Source organism: Urocitellus parryii, chromosome 7, assembly GCF_045843805.1.
Source record: "Urocitellus parryii isolate mUroPar1 chromosome 7, mUroPar1.hap1, whole genome shotgun sequence".
Taxonomy (NCBI): domain Eukaryota; kingdom Metazoa; phylum Chordata; class Mammalia; order Rodentia; family Sciuridae; genus Urocitellus; species Urocitellus parryii.
The window spans coordinates 162,149,934-162,165,460 of NC_135537.1; the positions used below are offsets into that span (position 1 = coordinate 162,149,934).

General features: G+C 50.7%; 2 protein-coding genes and 1 long non-coding RNA gene across 4 annotated transcripts in view; 1 reads left to right on the top strand and 2 right to left on the bottom strand.

Moving 5' to 3' along the window:
- Positions 1–4,564: 4,564 nt before the first annotated feature.
- On the bottom strand, positions 4,565–6,035 carry LOC113181453 (uncharacterized). Its single transcript, XR_003300590.2, has 3 exons — positions 5,947–6,035; positions 5,745–5,848; positions 4,565–4,642 (listed from the first exon to the last, which is right to left on the bottom strand). It is a non-coding gene; the product is annotated as an uncharacterized LOC113181453 (long non-coding RNA).
- On the top strand, positions 4,614–8,056 carry Csf3 (colony stimulating factor 3). The gene is made up of 5 exons (XM_026387026.2): positions 4,614–4,956; positions 5,122–5,282; positions 5,733–5,840; positions 5,968–6,114; positions 6,479–8,056. Exons 1-5 carry the CDS (start codon positions 4,848–4,850, stop codon positions 6,641–6,643), a joined length of 690 nt encoding a protein of 229 aa, XP_026242811.1. The 5' UTR covers positions 4,614–4,847; the 3' UTR covers positions 6,644–8,056.
- An 18-nt stretch (positions 8,057–8,074) lies between these two features.
- Positions 8,075–15,527, bottom strand: part of Med24 (mediator complex subunit 24) — a 35,392-nt gene continuing 27,939 nt past the window's right edge. For both annotated transcript variants that reach the window (XM_026386706.2, XM_026386707.2), the window contains exons 18-26: positions 15,405–15,504; positions 14,920–15,095; positions 12,233–12,497; positions 11,788–11,969; positions 11,495–11,585; positions 11,051–11,150; positions 9,905–9,985; positions 9,417–9,565; positions 8,075–9,277 (exon numbers count right to left, since the gene is read on the bottom strand). In XM_026386706.2, the coding sequence (XP_026242491.2) occupies positions 9,161–9,277; positions 9,417–9,565; positions 9,905–9,985; positions 11,051–11,150; positions 11,495–11,585; positions 11,788–11,969; positions 12,233–12,497; positions 14,920–15,095; positions 15,405–15,504 (1,261 nt within the window). In that variant the 3' untranslated portion in view covers positions 8,075–9,160. The remainder of the gene's footprint in view (positions 9,278–9,416; positions 9,566–9,904; positions 9,986–11,050; positions 11,151–11,494; positions 11,586–11,787; positions 11,970–12,232; positions 12,498–14,919; positions 15,096–15,404; positions 15,505–15,527) is intronic.

Sequence of the window (15,527 nt, forward strand, 5' to 3'; positions counted from 1 at the left end):
GGGGATTTAACCCAGGGATGATCCACCACTGAGGTATACCCTTAGCCCTTTTTATTTTTAATTTTGAAATAGTCTTGCTAAATTGCTTAGGACCTTGCTAAATTGCTGAGGCTGGCCTGAAACTTGTAATCCTCCTGCCTCAGCCTCCTGAGTTGCTGGGATTATAGGTGTGTGCCATAGCACCCAGCTACAGGTAATTTGGAAGTTCATCTTCCTCCTGCCGCAGAGGCAGCCACTCCCATTAATACGGCGGGTAGCTTTCCAGTATATCCTTTTATATTTTTACTACAAAATACAATTAACTTTAATGGGAGGCTGAAGCAGGAGGATTGTGAGTTCAAAGCCAGCCTCAGCAAAAGTAAGGCACTAAATTTTCCATAAGTGGTGATGTAACATGATGTAACTTGCTCAGTTCTCACTGGATATTGTTCCGGTTCCTGGTTATGTGTGTGCTCAGACCATACAGCCTTGCCCCTTCCCTGTGGAGCTTTCATTCTGTGGAGAAGGAAGGCTTATATGGTGTTTTTTAGCCATTTCCCTGCTAAGCTGTATTTAAAACATGTTTCCAAACAACACTGCAAAGAACTCTGTATATGTCCCCATGTACATATTCACTGTGTATAGTCGTTCCTCTATATCAGGGGGATTATTGCTTATGGGACCCCCATGGGCACAAAATCAGAGGATACTCAAGTCTTTTGTATCAAATGGTGTAATATTGCTGGGCACAGTGGTGCATACCTACCATCCCACAGCTTGGGAGGCTGAGGCAGGAGGATTGTGAGTTCAAAGCCAGCCTCAGAAAAACTAAGACACTAAACAACTCAGAGAGATTCTGTCTGTAAATAAAGTAAATACAAAATAGGGCTGGGGATGAGGCTCAGTGGTCGAGTGCCCCTGAGTTTAATCCCCAGTACCACAAGAAAAAAAAAAGGCATAGTATTTTCATAAGACCTTCACACATCCTTTTTTTTTTTTTTAGAATTTTTTAATATTTATTTTTCAGTTTTCGGCGGACACCATATCTTTGTTTGTATGTGGTGCTGAGCATCGAACCCGGGCCGCACGCACACCAGGCGAGCGCGCTACCGCTTGAGCCACATCCCCAGCCCCTTCACATATCCTTCTGTATACTTGAAATCATCTTTAAATGCCTTATAATACCCAGCAATATATAAATGTTATATAAATTGTTGTTATACTGTATTGTTTGGGGAAAAAAAGTCTGTCCATGTTCAGTACTGACACAATTTATTTTTTCTGAATATTTTTAATCTGAGGTGGTTTAAATCTACAGATGCAAAGACCAGGAAGCTGAGAGAACTGTACATAGTTAACAAATATAAAGGGACAGATAGCAAATGCATAGCCTTTTAGCCATATGTTCTCTATCACAATTCATCAATTTTTCTTTTTTTTTTTTTAAAGAATTTTTTAATATTTATTTTTTAGTTCTCGGCAGACACAACATCTTTGTTTGTATGTGGTGCTGAGGATCGAACCCGGGCCGCACGCATGCCAGGCGAGCATGCTACCGCTTGAGCCACATCCCAGCCCCCTCAATTTTGCTTTTCTAACACAAAAGCAATATAAACAATATGTAAATGAATTACTTTGGGGGTTTGAATTTCAAATGATTTTTGTGTGTTACTTTTGTTCCCCCAACCAGTTAAAAATCTACAGGCCATTCCTAACTTAGATGTACAGGCCTCATCAGCCCAGAGGTTGAGTATACCTCTCCTGCTCTAGACAGGCCTGAGAGGTACAACTGCTGGCTCACAGGACATGCCCATTTCCACCTTGACTAGATGCCATGAAGGTGCCCTCCAAGGAGGTTTTACAATTATACTCCCCCCAGCAACAAATGAGTGTACCCCAGAACCTTATAAAGATGCTGATCCTAGCACCAGATGACAATAAAGAGTGAGAGGAAGTTGCCAGGAGCTCTGACCATTAAAGAATACCTGGGAAGCCAGGTGCAGAAGCACACATCTCTAATCCCAGCTACTCAGGAGGCTGAGGCAAGAGGATAGCAAGTTTGAGGCCAGCCTGGGCAACTTAGTGAGAGCCTGACTCAAAATTTTAAAAATTAAAAAAGGGAAGGTGGCTGGAGATTGTAGCTCAGTGGTAATACGTGCCCCTGGGTTCCATCCCCAGCACCTCACATACAAAAAAAGAGAGAAAAGAAAAAGAAAGAAAAGGGGAATATCTGGGAGTGGGAGGGGCATAGCTCAGTGCTCAGTGGTGGCACGCTTTCCTAGCATGCACAAGACCCTCGGTTCCACCCTTAGCACCACACACAACACAAAGAACTGCCCAGGAGAGGATGGAAGGATATTGGAAGGATGGACAGTAGGGGTTTCTGGAGACAGATCACTTTGGCCTCTAAGCTTCTAATCTACCTAGTCCCTATGTGTTGTGGCTGGTGATAACAAGTCCTTACGCTCTGGTTATTATCCTCTCCTGGGTGGGACCAAAGTCTGGATTGAGCCATTATCCAAAATGTATGCTATCTGTTTGGGAAGACAGCATAATGAGGAAAGAGCGGGCTTGGGGAAAAGCACCTACTACAAACCAACCCTGGCTCTTCTACAGACGACCTTGGTCAAGGACTTTCACGTCCCCTCTCCCTTTCTCATCTGTAACATGCCAATTGGCTGACAAAATGAAATGACAAAAGCACAATGAAAGGTGCCTTCAGGTAAGAGGTGCCCAGAAGGGCTGTGGCTGTGGCTCAGTGGTAGAGTACTTGCTAGCACGAGTGAGGCACTGGGTTCAATTCTTAGCACCACATATAAATAAAATAAAGGTTCACTGACAACTAAAAAAATATTTAAAAAAAAAAAAAAAAAGAGGTGCCCAGAAGTGCTGGCCAACATTTTTAAGAATGCTGCCCTGGCCAGGTGTGTTGGCACATGTGTGTGATCTTGGGGCTGAGCAGGAGGATCGAAAGTTTGAGGCCAGCTTCATCAACTTAGTGAGGCCCTAAGCAACCTAATGAGACCCATCTCAAAATAAATATAAAAATGGCTAGGGGGCTGGGGATGTGGCTCAAGCAGTAGCGCGCTTGCCTGGCATGCACTGGGTTCGATCCTCAGCACCACATAAAAATAAAATAAAGATGTGTGTCCACCAAAAACTAAAAAATAAATATTAAAAAATTCTCTCTCTCTCTTTCTCTCTTAAAAAAAAAAAAATTGGCAGGGATATGGCTCAGTGGATCAGCGCCCCTGGGTTCAATCCCCAGTACCAAAACAAAAAAACAAAAGCCCGCTGCCCTCCTGCCCTCCTCAGTTCTCTTGAACCCACCCTTGACTTCTGAGGAGTTGGGCACAGATCTGAGTGTCATCCTTATGTGAAGGTGAACTAACTACTAAGGAGCAAGGAGCACAGGGGGACAGGAAAGCAAAATGCGAACAGATTGGCAGATGAGGTCCCTGCCAGTTGTGGCCACCAGAGGGCCCTCCCGCCCCAGAGATGGCCCCGCCTGGTCAGACACCCACTCTCCACATTCTGTATGCTCCTTGAGGGTAAATTAGTTCAGAAAGTGGACAGCCTGGGGTGAGGTCAGTCAGACCAGGTAGGTCCCATCCCTCGTGGGACTGAGGCAGAGCCCAGGTTGGAATTCCAACTCTGCTATCCACAATCTTGGGCAAGGCACTTCCCTCCTGGCCCAGTTCAGAGCTGGGATGAAATTGAGATCACTTCAATGCTAGGGGTGGAGATTGGCACTTTCTCCTTTGTCACTCCCAGCCCACATCCACTTCAGAGCAACACACTCTGGCTAGTAGCCTCTTCTCTGGGGCAGTGGGTTATCAGGGAAGTCACATGTCCCAACCCTGCCAATTCCAAGGCTCCAGGAACTCTGCTGTCCAAGGGGTAGTGCACTGGGTAGTGCGCAAGGAGGTGAAAGGGCAAGGTCACGTGAGCCAGAGCCCCAAAGGGTCTTACTTCATTCAGGATGGGCATCCTGTTTCCTCAGGCTCTGCCGGGATTCCAGGGGCTTAATGGAATGAGTCATGGGTGGGAGTTATTGGGGAGTTCCCAGCTAATCAGCTTGGGACAGGACAGCCTGAAACGAGGGATGGTGCCTATCTAAGCTTTGGGTGGGCACAGGAGGCAAGACCCCAGTGTCTCAGGTCCCTGTCCCTGCAGGAGTTTTGGAATAAGAATGGGGACAACTAGCTTTTACCTTCTCTTTTAGAATTTGATTTCACATTTTTACAGTTTATTGTGTGCCCCCCATAGCAGAGTCATAGTTGGTATGTTCTCCTCCATGATTTGACCTAAGACAGTAACACAGTTAGGGGCATGAAATAAGAAGAACAGCTTAAGTTTCTAAATTATGTCTCTTTTTTTAAAAATATTTTTTGTTTTATTTTCTAATTTGTTCTAATTAGTTATACATGACAGTAGAATGCACTTTGACACATTGTACACAAATGGAGCACAATCTTTTAGAATTTTTACCTAGGGTAAAGCGAGGGGCAAAAGGAGCTGCCCAGCACATCTGCCAGAGGGAGGGAGGCAGCGTCAGGTCAGCAGCCTGAACAGACTCTTGCCTCCAGGGCTCTGACCAGCGCACAGCCTCCTGATGAAGTTCTGTTCAAATACCCTGGGGGCAGTTTAGGCCTGGGTGGGGCTGGAAGGGGGAAGAGAGTTTGAGGGGGACTAGACGTCAAAGAAGGATCAGAGATTCCACAATTTCACAAAACTTTCGCAAACAGCTTTTTGTCCACCCCCCCCTGCATTGTCCTGGACGCCAAATTTGCATAAATCCTGGAAGTTATTACTAAGCATTATTAGTGGCAGCCCCAGGTAATTTCCTCCCAGGCCTCCATGGGGTTATGTATAAAGGCCCTCTGGAGTTGGCCCCTGACAGAGCCCAGAGCCTGCAGCCCAGACCCCACAAGACCATGGCTGGCCCTGCTGCCCGGAGCCCCACGAAGCTGATGGGTGAGGATCCTGGCTACCTATTTGCTCTGGGTTTGGGAGGGAGTCCCAAGTGGCAGAGGGGCTGGGATCTCCTTTTTGGGCTGGGGGATTGGAGACACTTGGCCTTGTCCCCGGGAGGGAGCCAGGTGGGAGGGGACAGCGTCTCCTGAGCAGGGTCTACTCCAGCCCTGCAGCTGCTGCTGTGGCACAGTGCATTCTGGACGGGGCAAGAGGCTGTGCCCCTGGACCCTGCCAGCTCCCTGCCTGTCCCCCAGAGCTTCGCGCTCAAGTGCTTAGAGCAAGTGAGGAAGATCCAGGCCCAAGGCTCTGTGCTACAGGAGAAGCTGGTGAGTGAGACAGTGGAAGCTGCCTGAGGGTGTGGAGGAAAGAAGAGAGAGAGAGAGAGAGAGAGAGAGAGAGAGAGAGGAGAGAGAGAGAGAGAGAGAGATACCGAGGGAGCGGGGAGGAAAGGGGAGCTAACTGAGGGAACTGAGAAGATGTCATCAGGAAGGGGCGCAAAGAGTGAGACACATGGGGGACATGGAAGAGAATTAGGAGAGTGGAGCTGAGGCCGTGCTGCGGGTGCTGGCCAGGGCAGACGGGATGAAGGTGGAGGCCACACATTTGGGAGAAGGGCAGGGCCCGGGGCAGTCAGAATTGGGGAGCATTGCAGAATGGGGCTGAGAAACGGGGCAGGACACTGAGGGAAGGGAAGCCCAGGGAGATGGGAAGACTTGAGGAGGAGCAGCCTGCAACCTGGCCCTGGTGAGTGGTCCTCAACATCCTTCCATTCCCAGTGTGCCACCTACCAGCTGTGCCATCCTGAGGAGCTGGCGCTGCTGGGCCACTCTCTGGGCATTCCTCAGGCTCCCCTAAGCAACTGCTCCAGCCAGGGCCTGCAGCTGGTGAGTGGCTGGAGGGGAATGGGGAGAGGCGGGTCAGAGGGAGGGACCACACCCCTATGCCAAGAGGCCTGGGAACAGGGAGTGGCCCACCCCAAGCAGCACCTACCTCTCCTACTCTGCTCTCCAGACAGGTTGCCTGAGCCAACTGCAGAGCGGCCTCTTCCTCTTCCAGGGCCTCCTGCAGGCCCTGGCAGGGATATCCCCCGAGTTGTCTCCCACTGTGGACATGCTACAGCTGGATGTTGCCAACTTTGCCACCACTGTCTGGCAGCAGGTGAGCCCTGGAGGGAGAGGCAAGTGACTGACGGGGGTGGAGACCAGGTCATACTGGCCACACTACATCCTGGAAGCCATGGCCACACTACATCCTGGAAGCTCGCCACAGTCGAGAGAGCATTCTCGGGGGGCCTTGTGCAGTCAGCCACACCCCAGCTTTCAGGACTCTCCTGCTGGCCTACCTCCAGTCCCTCCAGCCAAGGGCAAGGAGTCAGGTCTCAGACCTGAGTCTCAGTTCCACCGTGAACTGCGAACTGCGTGGCTGCCCACAGTCCTACACAACAGCCCCCTCCAGTGTTTTCTCACTTGCAGCAACTCCTGCTCAGCAGAGCCTGATCCCTCATCTCTTCTTTCCCCTACAGATGGAAGATCTAGGGGTGGCCCCCGCCGTGCAGCCCACCCAGGGCACCATGCCAACCTTCACCTCTGCCTTCCAGCGCCGGGCAGTAGGTGTCCTGGTTGCTTCCCGACTGCAGAGGCTACTGGAGCTGGTGTACCGGGTTCTGCGCCACCTTGCTGAGCCCTGAGCAAAGCCCTCCCCACCCAGTGTATTTATCTCTATTTAATATTTATGGTTATTTAAGCCTAATATTTAAAGTCAGGGAAGAGAGAACAGAGCCCAGACCTCTGTGTCCTTCCCTCCATCTCCGAGTTTCATTCTCCTGCCTGTAGCAGTGAGAAAAAGCTCCTGTCCTCCTGTCCACTGGGTGGGAGGTAGATAGGTAAATACCAAGTATTTCTTCCTGGAGCTGCTCCCTGGCCCTGGCTCTGTGGGGCACTAAGAAGAGCCACAGTGAACCCTGAGGTATCTACCTTGGGGCCCCGGGAAGCATCAGAAGGTCTCTCACGTGGGAGACAAGCCAACCCTGTTTAATATTTAAACAGCAGTGTTCCCCAACTGGATCCTTGTATCCCTCTTTCTGGTCAGCCAAGTCCTGTGTCCCCTCACATCCCCATCCCCATAGGCATTATTAAGTCTCTGGAGAAACACAGGCAGCAGGGACTAGGAGTCTTGGACCTGGAATTTGCTGAACAATCTAGTTTCTTTCTGATTTGGGGGGCATGTTTGACTCCCAGTACAAGGAGCTCAGACATCCATGTCCTTGGGTTTCTTGCCCCTGTCCCCACCAAAGTCAGATTCTCCTTTTAGGACTGGGATTAGGAAGGGAGAAGACAAGGGGCAATCACGAAGGGAGTGTGATGTGAAAGGAAGCCCAGGCTCAGCCTCTACCCTGTCCCCACTCTTCATTGTAACCAGGCTGAGGATAATAAAGTGTTTGTCTCTAGTAAATGTCCTTCCTCCTTCTTGAGTCCAGCTAGTGCCTGGCCAGGGACTGGTGAGTGGTGGGAGAGGCCAGAGGGAGTGGGGAGGAGGCTGAGGAGGAGGCAGGTCCTCTAGCTCACCCAGCGCTGACTCCTTCAGCATGTACCGCCTGGGCACCTATTCTGCAAGTGCTGGGCTGTGCTAGGGACAGAGCAATAAAAAGCACACATTCCTGTCCTGGTGCAGCCATAGCCTTGTAGGAAAGGCAGAAGGCAGACAGACTGTGGGTGCTGGAGGCGAGAGAGGGCTTGGGGCTAGGGTGGGCTCACCAGGCCAGACACAGGCCGACTGGGCTGTAGCCAGGGGTCCTGAACATGTGCACAGCTGGCTGCTTTACCAGCTTCCATAAACTTGAGCCCATCCACAGAGTTGCCCACAAAGACAGAAAATGAGGAAGCCGAATGTTTGGTGACCACTTGGGTCAGAACTCAAATTCCAGGGGCTGGGATTGTGTTCAGCGGAGAGTGCTCGTCTAGCACATGGGAGGCCCTGGGTTCAATCCTCAGCACCACATAAAAATAAATAAATAAAATAAAGATATCATGTCCAGTTACAACCGAAAAATAAATAAATAAAAACATTAAATAAAAAAAAAAAAAAAGAACTCAAATTCCAGGCCTGGTTATCTCTTCCTCACAGAGCACTCGTCCAATCGGCCCTTTCCTGCCTGGCTCAGCCTGGCTCAGCCTGCGGGTGAAGAGGTCCCAGGGCAGGGTTGGGATGTGGCCAGGGAGGGCTGGGTCCTCGCCTCCTTACCACATGTGTGAGGCACACCTGTAACTGAAGGGTCTCTGCCTGGTTTGGGAGTGCCCCCCAAGCCAAGTGGAGCCACCATCCTCAAGACCTCCCACCTGTGACTCCTCAGTCACCTCCATTCCCTTCCCCACCTGCAGGATGGCTCAGAGCCTTCTGCCCCAGGCTTGGAGAGTGGGTTGTGAACAAGAAAGGGTTAAGGAGTTCCTGTCCTTATCACCCCTGCTCTTTTTTCTGAAGGGGACAGATCAAATTATGGGTCAATCAGACTGGGTGGGGCATGAGAGAAGAGCAGGACACCTTGCCCCAGCATCTTATGGCCTTCTGCCCAGGCTCCCTTCTCAGGGTATGGCTCAGGGCAGGGAAGGCGTACCTCTCCTCTCCACCCCAGTCGAGTCTGTGGAAAGCAGCTGTTCTCATCCCCTGCCCTGCCCTGCCCTCCTGAGTGGACAAGTGGGAACCTGAGTCCTGCCTGCCTCTGCACCTCTTCCTTCTCCTCCTCCCTCCTCACCACAGGATTGAGCCCCTCCCGGCCACAGCCCAGCAGGAAGAGTGCAAGGGGAAGTCCCTGTCCTGATCCAGGCAACACAGGTACTAGAGGCACAAAGGACCCGTCCTTACGGGTCCTCACTTTTATTTACAAGTGAGCTTTCCCTCAGTTACTACAAAAATATATTTATATACATATACGAATCTGTAAAGTTCCTCAGGGCTAAGTGTACTTCTGGTATGTGGGGGACACCAAAGGCTGAAGATCCAGGCTGCTCACGCTCTTCAGGCATTAGCATAAGGGAGAGGAAATCATAAAAGAAACTGTGAAAGTCCCGAGAGGAGCAAAAATCTGGAAACTGACAAAGGGTTCTCACATCATGTGGATTTGAGCAACAATGGCTCATCTTTCCTCACTGTTCCCATCTAATGCTCTTGGGCTGGAACCTAGCCACTCACTGTGGCCCCTCTAAGTCCCTCAGAGCGCAGCAATGGCTTTGGCAGCCACCTGGCGGCCCAGAGGAAGGCTGAGGTCTGTGATGGCCAGAACCACTTTGGGGCTGGACATGGCTGACACCTTCACCAGTTCTGAAACCTGCAAAGAAAGATGGACAAACGGCTGCTCACTGGGGTAGTTCAGGTAGGTGTGATGTCCCAGGAGGAAGAAGTCCCTTCCTTCTGTGAACCGCTACCCCTAAGGCTTGCCACCCTCCTCATCTAGACGTGGTACTCACAGTGGTGAAGGGCATGAACTGCAGGATGCTGCCCCGACTGCCCTGCTCCAGGCAGTCCACGCACTCCTCCATGAACCACTGCACAAACTGGGTGTGGGGGCCCGCGGTGCGGGAGCCCAGGATGGAGGAAATGAGCAGAAACAGGTTGGCTGTGTGGAGGGGGAGAACAGAGAATTCATGGGAGGATCTGAGAACAGGTCAGACTCAGGGGGAAGAAGGGACTGAGAAAGGAAGAGAAAGAAGTGCTGGAAGTGCTCCGGATGGGGATATCAGAGAGAAAAGGCAAAGAGGAAAACAGAGAGAAGAAGGGGGCAAATGGGAGCTGGGGAGACAGGAGAGATGGAGGGGAGAGGTGGGGACATGCGGTGGAGGGCAGTGAGGGGGTACTAGGAGGACCCCTTCCACGACAAGGCCTCCTGGCCTCCCCTGAGGAAAGGGGACTCCTCCCAGCTCAGCCCCCAGATTCAGACGCAGTTGGGAAGACTCACCCAGGACTCGGTTCAGAGGGTCCCTCATGTTGACTGTGTGGAGCTGAGAGGCCGAGAGGGAGCTGTTCATGGACCGGTCAGCTGTGGGACGGGGCAGAGGGGGCAATGCACTCAAAAACTGGCTCTCCCGGGGCTAGCCCTCACCTGTCCACCCACAGGAGATATTTGGTGTGTGCTGTGTTAAGAGAAGATCTTTGGATCAAGAGTCACAGTAGGGCCCCAAATACAGGGGATGAGTGAGAAGAACTAATAAGCACCACCAGGGCCAACCTTGGCACTTCTCATGGAGTACGTGGCTTAACATTCTCAATGCCCGCTTTACAAATGGGAAAACGGAGACTCAGATTTGCAAAGTAACCAGCTATAGGTCACAGGTCTACAGGTGGCAGACCCAGCATCTTTCAAGCATGTGGTTAGTTCCCTAGTCTCTGAAAGGCCCAAAGAAACTTCTAGGTTCAGGAGCAAGCTCTGGAAACAGGAGAAATTAAACACCGGCGAAGCCGCCTCTGGCAGGAAGCCTCGCAATGAGGGGAGGACAGTGAGAAGGTAATGACATCCAAGGAAGCAGGCTGGAGAGGGCAGGAGGAGCGGGAATTAGCCTCAAGTCTCAGCCTGGGCCTGCTCCAGGGCACAGGGCATGTTTCGGGGGGAAGGAAGGAAGGCCACAGCTGGTGAGTCAATGGCACAGGCTGTACCGAGGTAGTGAACTCCCTTCATGCAGTGTCACCCCTTAACCCTGTGCTAAGGAGGTTCGGGAGGGGCAGCTGTGGGGCTGGGAGGACCTGGGCAGAAGAGCTCCTTATTTATTTATTTATTTATTTATAGTGCTGGGATTGAACCCAGGGCCTCGTGCATTCGAGGCAAGCACTCTACCAACTGAGCTATATCCCCAGCCTGCAGAAGAGCTTCTTTACGGACAGAGAACAGTGACCTTATCTCTAGGGGTAAGCAAGGGAGCATCCCCTAGGGAACAAAATGACACAAGCCCCTGCCACACCCTCTGACCAGCCAGCACAGACTGGTGACCAAGGCTGTAGCTGAGGTGCAGGGCTGAGGCCCATGGCAGGGATCAAGCGGAGCAGCTTCCCTAGGGAAGAGTGAGTGCCCAGGCAAAGAGGGGCCCATGCGGCCCTCCTACACACTCACTGGGACTGGAGAGGATGTTGGCGTCGTCCTCATTGGAGCTCAGCAGTCGCATCAGCTTTGATGGCTGCATGTCGTCCAAGGGAAAGAGGCTGATGTAATCCTGGAGAACAGGAAAGTCACTAACACTTACCCCCAGTCCTCAAAGTTCTAGCAACCAGCAAAAAGGACTGGAACTCAAGTCTGAGCCCACAGTATCAGCACTGCCAGCACGCTGGTCCCTTGCCTCACCCCTCCACAGACCCAGTGAGCAGACAGGACCTCGGCCAAGGGCAGCTGGGGGTCCATACAAGCCACTTCTCCAGATCTTGACTGATCAGGCCCAACCAGCTGAGGCGAGGGCAGTGCCCATGTTTCTGACCCTACTCCCCGAGGAGGCCTTTTTTACCAGCAAACACTCAGAAAAGGTGAATAGAGACATTAATAAGTGATCAGAGAAGCCTCTACCTCAATGTCTTCCCGGTGTCTCTTCTTTTGTCGGGAGGATGCCTGTCCCTTGTGGGAGGAGTAGGAACTCAGGGCACACCATACAGCTAGTCTGGCAAAGGGTTCCAGGAAAAGGAGGTACAGTTAGTGGGAACCAGAATAAGGTACCTGTGTCCACACTGATCAAGCCCCACCTGATAGGACATGCCCACAGCCAAGCTCCCAAGGCGGTACAGGTTGGGGTGCCTAACTTTGGGCGGCAGGGGCTGGAGGCCCATGTGTGAGAGCCAGGCAGGCTCTGAAGAGAATCCTACTTCGCCAGCGCAGTGCCGGGGGGATCCATGAGGCTGTGCCACTTGGAGGAGTCGGTGAGCAGGCCAGGCAGGATGTGGCCCAGCAGGACGAGGGTCACTTGCTGCATGTCCAGACAGAAGATGGAATAGAGCAGCTCCACTGCCCGCAGCGTGTGCTCCTTCCGAGTCTCCTTCAACAGCTCCTGATGGGCAGGTGAGCCGGGTGCTGAAGAGCTGAAGGCCTGACTCTGGCACTCAACACCCCTACCACTCCTGTGGGCTCTCTGGGCAGGTACGGGGGCCACAGTGCTTTATTCCCCCACCCCCATCCCATACTCAGTATTCCCAGGAGGCTGCCCAGCTCACAGTAGCTTCTTTAAGAGAATCCTAGCCAGCCGGGCTGGAGGCTGGGTCTCAGGCTGAGGACACCTGCCCACCCCAGCCCACACCCACCCAGCCCAAGTACCTTAATCAGGTTATTGCAGAACCAGTAAACACCTCCCATGTGCAGCAGGGTGTCGAAGATGTGGATGGAGCGGCTGTCCACCCAGCCCTTTTCCAGCACCTTGGCAAAGATGTCTGTTAACACCTCCTTGATGGGCCGCTTGGGGGGCAGCAGGTTCCAGTAGGGCATTGTGTCCACTCCCGTGGATGGGAACTTGATCTGAGTGGCTGTCTGCTGTAGCACATCTGCACACATGTGCTCCAGGATTGAGTTCATAATCACCACTCTGCAGGGGCCAGGGAAGAACATGCAGGCCAGACTTGGGTTGAGGGAATTAATGCCACTCTGTGCTAGTGGAAGAAACACCCCATAGCCCCGGAACTGGCTGGGCTTTCACCTGCTGGGCACAAAGCCTAGTAAAGGTACCAGGCAAGAGCTGGATCAAAGATGGATCTAGCAATATATTTATATTTTCTCTGCCTTCTCCCTCTTCAAAAGTCCCCATCCCCCAGGTCTGGATCTTGCCAACTCTCTGGAATAAATAAATACAATCACCTCCCCCTGGGCTGAGTGCTTGGTGGGGGGGTCCCCACCCAGCCTTGGCCTCTTCCCAAAGTAAACTGTCACTTCCAGGAGAGGCCCAACTCCTGCCCCACAGGAATCTTCCCGGCCCTGGATAGCTGGGCAAGTACATCCGTCTATCTAGGATCCTGTCATGAGAAACTTGAGCTGTACGTACAGACCGGGGTCTGAGCACTGACTGTTCTGAGAACACTGTGCGGCTCCGGGAAGGTTCTATCACTTTCAGCTTTCATTTTTTTTAATTTTTTTTTATTTATTTACTTTTTTAATAACAGATGTCCTGAACTATGAGTGAGAGAGAGAGAGAGAGAGAGAGAGAGAGAGAGAGAGAGAGAAAGAGAGAGAGAGAGAGAGAGTTTCAATATTTATTTATTTTTTTAGTTTTCGGCAGACACAACATCTTTGTTTGTATGTGGTGCTGAGGATCGAACCCGGGCCGCACGCATGCCAGGCGAGCGCGCTACCGCTTGAGCCACATCCCCAGCCCTCACTTTCAGCTTTCAGAGCCACTTTTTTCACCCATACAACGGAGCCACAGATCCTCCCTGCTCTTTACCAAAAGGTCTTAAGGTGCTTAGGATGGGTGACGGCACAGCAAATATTACATGACTTGTTGAGGGGAAATGAGGAAAGAAAGGAAAAAAGAAAGGAGCAAAGGAAAGCAGGTGTGACTTCATAGAGCCCCTGGAACCTCACTTCAGCTAGATCTCCTAAAATATCCTCTACAGCTGTCTTGTGAATTGTCACTCAACACACATTCACAGCCGCAAGAAACAGAAGTAACCCAAGTGTCCACAGAGGGATAAATGGGTGATCAAGATGCAGTATATCACGTACAATAGGATATTACTCATCCTTAAAAAGGAAGGAGATCCTGTCATATGCCACAATATGGATGAATTTTGAGGAACTTATGCTTCGTGAAATAAGTTAGTTGCGAAAGGGCAAATATTGCCTAACTCCAGATATGAGGTATCTAAAGTCATCAAATTCATAGACAGAAAGTAGAATGGTGGCTGCAGGAGCTGGGGGAGGGAAGCTGTTGTTTAGCGTACAGAGTTTCAGATTTGCAAGATAAAAAATGTTCTGGAATCTGTTGCACAATAATGTGCACAGAGTTAACACTACTGAACTGTACTCTTTTTCTAAAAAATACTTTTTTAGTTACACATGAACAGAATGTCTTTATTTTGTCTACTTATTTTTATGTGGTTCTGAGAATCAAACAGTGCCTCACATGTGCGAAGAAAGTGCTCTGCCACTGAGCCCCAGCCCCAGCCCTGAACTGTAGTCTTAAACTTGGTTAAGATTAAATTTCCTGTCATGTGCTTCTTGTCACAGTTAAAAAAAAAAAAAAAAAAGCCAACTAATCAACTTATTGGTTGACTACATGAACCAGAATCACTGAGTTCAACACAGCAGAGGTCACCAGAGAGGTCACACAAGAGCAGAACATGAAATAAATGTCACAAAGAACGGTCGGGGAAGGCTGTCAAATCCACAGATGGCTCATAGTTCCTCGAGAGCGACATAGCCAGATAAGCCCTTTGCTTTTCTACTCAGTTAGTTCTCTAGAACTTGAGCCCTTTGAGGGTCTGAATCGTAGCTGTTTGGGGTCTCCATCTCCACAGAGATGCTGGATTAAAACACTGCTGGCATAGAAACACACATTCAATGTTTGCTGAGCCAGCTAAATAAATGTGTGAATAAGAATTGGTGGGGAGAGGCTGGAGTGGTGGCTGGCACATGTGAGGCCCTGGGTTCAATTTTCAGTACCACATACAAATAAATAAATTAAATAAAGGTCCATCAATGACTAAAAATTATTTTTAAAAAATATCATTGACTTTAAAAAAAAAAAAAGTATTGGGAGGGAGCGGGGAGGAAGGACGTAGAATGTGAGCAAGTCTACAGCCATATTACCCTGAATGTTCCTGATCTCTGAAGCTAAACAGGGCCGGGCTGGCTAGTACTTGGATGGAAGGACCTGAGTGAGAATGGAAGCCAGTGAGGGCAGGAATGAGTGGCATGTTGGGGAAGGTAAGAGAAGGATGTCCATTACTGGAGGTGCTGACTTATCACGACATACCTGCAGGGTATGAGAAGGGCAGAGACAGTTTACTGACCTCTCATTGTAGAACTGCAGGGTGTTCTCACTATACAGTGGCCCTGCCAGCTGGCGGATCATCTGCAGTGACTTCTCACGCTCGTCCAGCCCCAGCATCCGGACATGGGCCACCAGCCAAGCCACAGCACACACGGCCAGACTGCATACCTTTCCCTTGATATTATCAGTGATTTTCTAAGAGGAGGGGAAAAGGGTGACTGGAATCGCTCTCTCCCCTGCCCTGCCATCATTTCCCCAGCCTCAGTTGGCAGCTGAGTGCAGCAGGTATAGTCTTAGGCCACAATCCACACCTCTTTCTACCACAAGTCTGACTTTCCCAGAGCCACCTGAGTGAGAGCAAGTGGCTAAGACTACCATTCTAGGGAAGACTGATGGCAAAAACTCCGGATTAAACATCTTCTTGTTCTTAGGAAATAAAACAAGCTATCAATGTCTGACTCTAGGTCTCAGGGAAAAGAAAACCTCATAGAAAGATGGGGCTACCTGGATGGACTCGAAGGCCAGCACTCCATTCTCCCAGGCATTGAGGATTTCTAAGATGGCAGCCGAAATGCTCAGACAAGCTTCATGCCACTTCATCTGCCTACAAAGGGTTGGCAGTGGGAG

Excerpts from the sequence above, each read along its gene's own strand:
- Csf3 (XM_026387026.2), top strand. The coding sequence starts at position 4,848 with ATGTATAAAGGCCCTCTGGAGTTGGCCCCTGACAGAGCCCAGAGCCTG. Across the intron at positions 5,283-5,732 it reads CTGTGCTACAGGAGAAGCTG|TGTGCCACCTACCAGCTGTG; the intron begins GTGAGTGAGACA and ends TTCCATTCCCAG. Across the intron at positions 5,841-5,967 it reads CCAGCCAGGGCCTGCAGCTG|ACAGGTTGCCTGAGCCAACT; the intron begins GTGAGTGGCTGG and ends TCTGCTCTCCAG.